The 7,454-nt window shown below is 41.8% G+C and overlaps 1 protein-coding gene across 1 annotated transcript in view; it reads left to right on the top strand.

The window, feature by feature from the left end:
* The window catches only part of UROC1 (urocanate hydratase 1), a 42,219-nt gene that overhangs the window by 21,108 nt on the left and 13,657 nt on the right, over window positions 1-7,454 (top strand). Inside the window, exons 11-15 of the mRNA XM_010135062.1 lie at window positions 211-390; window positions 782-879; window positions 1,124-1,196; window positions 2,593-2,714; window positions 7,269-7,339. Coding sequence (XP_010133364.1) covers window positions 211-390; window positions 782-879; window positions 1,124-1,196; window positions 2,593-2,714; window positions 7,269-7,339 — 544 coding nt within the window. The remainder of the gene's footprint in view (window positions 1-210; window positions 391-781; window positions 880-1,123; window positions 1,197-2,592; window positions 2,715-7,268; window positions 7,340-7,454) is intronic.

Genomic DNA, 7,454 nt, shown 5'->3' with positions numbered 1-7,454 from the left:
GCATTCCTGCACAGATAAATATGAACTATTAAAGTTGCGCCTAAATCTTCATCAGCATCGTTTCCTATCTCCTGACTGCTAAAACAGACTTAGCCTGGCAAGGGCATACCTCTGTATAACCTCTTGGAATGGAAGAAGTTCAGCTGAAAGAGGAGCTAGAATATGAAACGACCGCGTCTGTTCATGCAGTCCATCCATTGTCTTCCCCAGGGAGAGGCTAGTACATGAGCTGGACACTACAGGAGAGCTGCTAGTTGATCTAGGGTCTGACCAGACTTCCTGTCATAACCCATTCAATGGGGGATACTATCCGGTACAACTCGGCTTTGAGGAAGCCAAGGAGCTCCTTTCCACCAATCCGGGCAAGTTCCAGACCCTGGTACAAGAGAGGTAAATGTTTTGGTGATACATGTTTTAACCTTTAAGTTTTGTTGCTCTGCAAGTGACCAGAGCTTTGTCTTTCTCACATGAAGTTTCTGTTCTTTGATATTTCAGTAGAAATGAGGTAGAGTTTTCAGCTTTGCTGAAAGATGTAACCTCTATCTGCTAATTAATGAAATTCCCTTAATGACCATAAATCACTTCAAGATTTGGGGATAACAGGTGCTACAGAGACTGAAACCATCTCAGTTGTTATCCTATGGGTTTATGTCTGAATTTCTCTGGGGTCTTTAAGTTCCCTCTGTCTCCCCCTACTCCCATGCCTTTAGTGAGTTCATTACATTATGCTTTTTGGATATTTTATCAATTGCAAGAATAACTGTTTTCTTCTTTATTTCAGTCTGAAGAGACATGTGGCTGCCATTAACAAACTAGCTGATAAAGGCATGTTTTTTTGGGATTATGGCAATGCTTTTCTCTTGGAAGCTCAAAGGGCTGGTGAGTAGATACTTGAGTGTTTAGGTAGAATCAAGACAATCCTGCATGCACGTTCCCAACTGTGTATTTTGGAAGGATAGAGTTGGCCACTGTATTATGTTAGCTCTTTAGTCTCTTTCTCTCATTCTGAGACCCCTGACCTTTCCTCTGGCTGAGGTAGAACCTTCACAGGACCCTAGGTGCAGTCTGGTTTTATGTTTTGTAGTTTTTCCTCAAGTCACTGACTATTAAAATTCTTTTATAGGTGCTGATGTTGAGAAGAAAGGAGCCAATAAAACAGAATTTCGATATCCTTCCTATGTTCAGCACATCATGGGGTATGTTGGGGAGAGTTTGGAATACAGCACTCAAGTGCCTTGTGACTCCTGCTTAGGGAGAGAGTACTACAGAGATTCCACTTAGTGCAAATCTTGCAGTGTGCTATAAATGATGAAAAAAGTCAATAGCCGCAATAGGAAAATTTATGTCATAGGTGTTATGCCGGAGTTATTCTTTTTTTTTTTTCTCCACTCTGGAGTAATGCCCAATGTGATTCAGGAAGGTCCGTTGACTGTAAGCGTCAGGTTCGTGTTTTCTATTGGCTTCCTTAGAGTTACTTATTGCATTTTCCGGTAAACAGGCAAAAAGAAAAGCCAGACCTGGAGGGACATATTGTATGTGAATAATAAAAGTAAACTCTGTCACCAGAGCTCTTGCTAATATATTCTCCTGAAAGTCATGGCACGTCTTGATAATTTGCTGTAACACTTTATCCTTTTTAGCATTAAAAGGTCTTAAAGACACCAGATGTGTGAACAGTAAGCTAAACCACTGCCAGATCAAAACTCTTCACTCCTTTACATGAATAGCTGCATTTTGTCCTCTGTTGCATCAATTTTCTTTAATCAGCTCTGCACAAGAGAATAGCCAAGTCACAGCCTCAAACCGTAACCATATAAACTTCACTTCTAGATGCTAAAAATGAAGAGCTTGTCTTTTCAGAGCAGTATAGCTCGATTCCAAATCATCACAGCCTATGTCTACACTGAAGTTAAAAGCATGTCTGAAATAGGATCCTCTTCTGCCCATGTCACCCACTGTACCTCTTAACCAGGCTGTGCATGCTGCTTGTAGAAAAAGCTGAGCTCAGGAGATCTGTTGAGGGACTGGGTTTAACACACCTTTTGCCTCTGACTCAAGCTTAACTTTCCTATACCATGTGACTAAGAGCTTGAATATAGAGTAAGGCACCAACCAGATTAGATCTCTTCTGGAACTCAGCTGAAGCGTGTCTTACTATTGTGTGTGAACAATGTGGACAGCAAATGAGTCTCGACTCAGGCACTTGTTCAGAACCTACGCTTGTCTGACAGTGTAGATGTACTCAGAGTTGGCCTGGGTTAAGGACAAAAAGACCAAGCATCCGGGAGAGTATATTTGATGAAACAAAATAAAAATTGCAATTCATGTGATGATGCACATTTGATTGAACCGTCCAACGTTCCTATCAAAATTCTGGCCTCACTGTATTTTTATACACCAGTCAACGGCTGCATCAAACAGTAGTGTTTAATTTCTCAATTAATGGTCCTCGATGCTTCTGTTTAGATTAGTTCATTGAAAATGTTTCAAATTCTTCCGTCGCCAGCTAATGAAAGAAAAGCACTGCTAGCAGCCAGGATAAATAAGGAAAGAATTTCAACTATCTCTTAATGAAACATGTTCTCTTCCCAGGGACATTTTTTCCCTGGGATTTGGGCCATTCCGCTGGGTTTGTACCTCAGGTGACCCACAGGATCTTGCTACCACTGACTCAATTGCCATGTCTGTGCTGGAAGACTCTATACGTCAGGGAGGTAAGACCACCATGCAGTGCCCCCATCACTGGGAGTGCTTTGGAGGAGAAAATGAAACAGTTGTGAAATGTGTGTTCACTTTTGTCTGAGACCACAGAGAGCAGTCTCTTGCCTGTTCCCTGTGAGCAGGAAATCTCCAAACTACTGTAAGGAGTGTAACCAGTAGGTACGATGTAAAAACACCATCCCAAAGGTATTGTTGCAGTGTTGGCCAAGAGCTTTTCTTTTCATTTGTCACCGATTTTCCTGCACTTTCTTACCTTGAAGCTTTAAGACAAACAGTATCTTTCATCAGTAGGTCTCCAAGGGTGTTTTACAGAAGTCAAATGGCTTTGCTGCTGTCTCACAGATGAATGAGGCATGGGAATCTAGGGAGATTTGTAAGAGGCCAGTGAGCAGATCAGTGGCAGGAAAGCCACGTTTCATGGGTGCGATGCTCCATCCAGTGTCATTTATTTGTGATTACAATTTTGAGGTCTGTCTTTTTTGTCTCTTGTTAATAAATTAACAACTGTTTCTACTTACTGGTGGAACCAGTCTGGAATATCTGCATGGCTCTGTGTGCTACTCTAGCATCTAGGAATTATCTGTCCTTTACTATCCCTGAAAGTGGGCCTTTACTATTATCCCCTGCTTATGAATGCAAACTGAGACAAAGCTAATTTTGTGTCATCAAACACGGATCATAATCTCCCAGGCTGCAGTGGAAGGCCCTGCTCCTTTCCCTTTCTTTTTCTACTTTTTGAGTCTGCTGTCCAGTTGCTGTGAGATGTAAGAGTCATTGTCCCCTAACAGTGAAGTCCTCAGCTCCTCTGCTTTAGAGAGTGGACCTTTGTGCTTTTCAGAACCAAGGGAGGGATCAGAAAGGAAAGGATCACAAATCCAGATCATATTTTGTGGGGAGGAGAGTGTAGTATTTTTATCTGGTAATATTGAAATATTTGTTGATTCTTTCATGAAAGATATAATTGAAATATGACTAGAAGTGTGAAGATTTTGAATGATTTCCTACTTGTTCTGGAACAGTTAGTCCTGCAGGGATCTAGGGTGGTATTTCTGAAAAGGATATACCACATTCAGGTATGTGCCTCATTTGAAACAGAACTACTGTTGTCTTCCTATAAAGTAAGGCTGGTGTCCAGCCTCCTCTTCTTCCCAAGAGGTGAATTATTCATAGAGTGTGTCTGACCTTGCAGGGTCCTCAGGTCTATTTATTCTCCTAAACTTTCCTTACGAGTCATCTTCAAGAAATAGCACTGGACCATGAGGAGTTGTTAATGCAATGACCCAGAAGTTCCTACCCTGTTCTATAGATACCGAAACTTCCGTGTTTTTAAACCTGGTTCCTTGGCGTAATCAACAGGAGGGTGAAATTCAATACTGTAGTGCTGGATCGATCTTCAAAAATTTGCAGTAGTTTTTCTGCCATGTACTGCAATCTCAAGTAAACTTCTTTCAAGGCTGAACTGGTGCAATGCAAACCATCCAGAGGTCATGCAAGACTGGAAAATGAATCAGTTACTGCGTGTACAGTACTATGTGGGTGTTTATATTGACTGTAATGTATAGCTGGGGAGGGAAGCCTCTTCCACAGACAAAAAGCATTGAACTCTTGCATGTATTGTCTTAATTTAATTGAAAAATGATATAAAAAAAAATCCCAACAGGTGAAAAAAGGCTTAAGGGCAAGGGTATTACTGGATTTGCTGTTGAATTTGGCAGGACAATGGGAATAGGATTTCAAAGAGAAACAAAAACAGAATTTGCCCATGAAATGAACAGTCATTCATGGATTCACGTTCTTGAGTACTCCACTTACTGTCTACTGCCTTTGGAACCTGGGCATGGACCAAATTCCAGGATCTGGATATCCTCACATACCCACACAGATCTAAAGTCTGAAACTACCTTTGAATTTTATAAAAGAATCTGTTACGAATGCTTAGTGAAAACTCCGCAGAGCTCAAGTCTGTTGCATTCCAAGTCTAAACTTTTGACCTGGCCATGAGTTCAGTGTTAACCGTTCTTTTGTGGAAATGAATTTTTGTGCTTAAAATTCACAAACTGTGGAAAAAAGTCCTATGAAGATTTTTTTTATCTGCTACTACTCCTAAGGTGCCCAAGCTTTTAAGTTAACCTTTGCTCAAGGTGAGTGGTGATTGGAGTGTAGCTTGGATTTATGATCTCTGTGGTAGTTTGAAAGCACAGCTGATGCATAACAATGACACGAATCTCCCAAAAGCAAAGGAAGCCAATCTCTGTGTTGATAAGGACTATCCCTCTTGAGTACAAAATGCTTTCTAGTATCTTTTAAACATCAGATAAGTACAAGGGCCTGTGCAATACCAGGAGCGACATGGCAGCTTGCCTGACTTCCAGACATCCCTGTAGTGGTGGGGAGGTGGAGGCAGCAGTTTAGCAGCAAGTGAGACACATGGAGCTACTCAAATGTTAAGGTCTTTCTAGAAAAAGCTGTATGATTTTTTTCAAATGCAAATAAAAGGAAGGATTCTTCACTTCCCCAGGGATAACATGAAATCCAACTTTGGACACAACACAGTTTAGGACAGAGAATGACTGTTTATGGGACCTGGCTGGGAGGGACAGATGTGCTGTGTTGAGATATGTTGTTGTAGCCAGTATTCTCATCTGGCTTGTCTTCTGGATGTGTTCTGTAGTACTAACAGACAATAAGATCTCTCCTATTTAGTCTGTGTAGTGTGCATTATAAAATATAATAAGTATTCTCTGAGATAGCTTATAAAAGTGAAAGTAACTCATTGTCTGTTTGGTTTTCTAGAGTAACTCCTGTAAACTCTCATTAAAAATCTGTAATAACCTACGCGAGTACTACCCATTCCCTTCTAGAAGATGCTTTCTTGTGAATGGCAGCACAATCCTACCAGGACAGCATTAGCAGATGTTTCATCTTCCACTCCCTGTGAAGCTGAGGGGACATGTTAATCCTCACTGCAGAGTTCAGAGGCTATCCCCTGGAGACAATCCCTAAAGCACTGACAGGTCTTTTTAGGATCATTAAAGCTCTCTGTGTGGAAGGCCTGCCTCTGCAGCAATGAGCATATTTTATATTTTCCTTTAAGAATGTGCTTAAGCTGGACTAAATCTTGCGCTCTCATCTTCCCTTTTTCTAGTTTTACCATACATATCTGCTGACATTGCCTAGTGGAATGACAGTGGTCTAAAAACTCTCCTCAGTTACCAGGGACAATTTCAAGCCAGCAGTGTGCAGTTTCTCCAGTCTGACTGACTGTCAAACATAAGTTATATGTACATTATAATTTGACTTGAAAATGAGTGAGAGCTGCAAAGTGATGGAGAATATGCCATCTTGGCATCTGCAGAAATGACTGTAACTTGAAGCTCCAATACACGAGCAAATCACTGTGGCTTAGCATGTTGCCACGTGGCAGCTGAACTCTGGCAGCTGACCATGTCTCTCAGGACAAGGTAATGTGACATAGCTTAGATACAGAGAAAGAGTCTACAGGAAGTAACTTCTTCAGCCACTGTAACATCATCGGAGCTCTCTCAGCCTGTGTGGAAAGGCAGAACTGTAAAAGCCGCCCAGATTAAGACAGTCAGACAATGCTTCTGTCCCCTTCATACATCTCCCCCGTCCCCCCTTGATACTCACTTGCTACAGAAGGTGCCCTGCCTTTGGAGGCAGCTGACTGTACTGCAGTCACCACGTGTCTGACTGATATGTGCCATCGTTCACTGTTTTTCACTTCAGGTATCTTTATTCTTGCTCCTCTTTGGTTTGCCTGATCAAGGTGGAATGGTACAGATATAAATGGGAGGAGAGGCTGGAGAATATAAAACCATTATATATAATTCTCTTCTGATCTAACAACATATGTCTGAACAAGGTGTAGGCTGGATTTACACATCAAGTAGTTATGCAGTAAGTTTTTATGTGCAGTTTGTGCTCCGGAGTAATGCAAGGCAATATACTTCCGTTTGTAGGATGAGAGACCTCAGCTTTATCTTGGGATGAAAACATTCACGTGGGCCATTTAGTACAGAGCAACTGCTGAGCTGTAAATCTATATCCCAGCATTGGTGTAACTCATCCTTACCTATGTCTTGCCAGTTGCTTTTGAGAATTTCTACCAGCTGACTCAAAGGATGAGTCCTGGTGCAAGACTGGACTGTAGTACCCCATGTCATGGAGTTTGCTAAAGCTGCTGCTTCCACAAAGGCTTAGAAAGGGGCTGGGCATTTAGCAGGCAGCAAGCCAGGTGACCAAAAATGAAGAGTACGTGCAACCCATAATTCAAGGTTTAATTTAGTTTGCTAAAGATCCAAATGGGAGTTATCCAAGCTGTCTCCTGGGTGACATCTCACACCTTCCTCTAAATATTTGGTATCAGTTACTGCATCTAGAGGATTCTCTACAGCATTTCCTACATGTGCCCTTGTATTTGAGAGTAGAATTTGACTTCCTAGTGCTGTCAGATGAATTCAATTAAATGTAGAGCATACTGCATTCATTTTCAAAACCTCTCTTCCTTTTTTGCTTTCTCTTGGAAGTGAGCACATCTGTGAAGCAGCAGTACCATGACAACATCCGCTGGATTCGGGAAGCTGGCAGGCACAGCTTGGTAAGTGCACAACCTCCTTCAGCAGATGTGACTGCTCCTAGTCCAGAGTGCACTTTCTGAATGCTGGCATGAAAAGAAGGAATGGGGGTGAATGAAACCACTGGCTGTAACCCCC

This window comes from Buceros rhinoceros, unplaced genomic scaffold, assembly GCF_000710305.1.
Source record: "Buceros rhinoceros silvestris isolate BGI_N320 unplaced genomic scaffold, ASM71030v1 scaffold15674, whole genome shotgun sequence".
Classification (NCBI taxonomy): domain Eukaryota; kingdom Metazoa; phylum Chordata; class Aves; order Bucerotiformes; family Bucerotidae; genus Buceros; species Buceros rhinoceros.
This window is presented reverse-complemented; position numbering and strand designations above follow the sequence as displayed.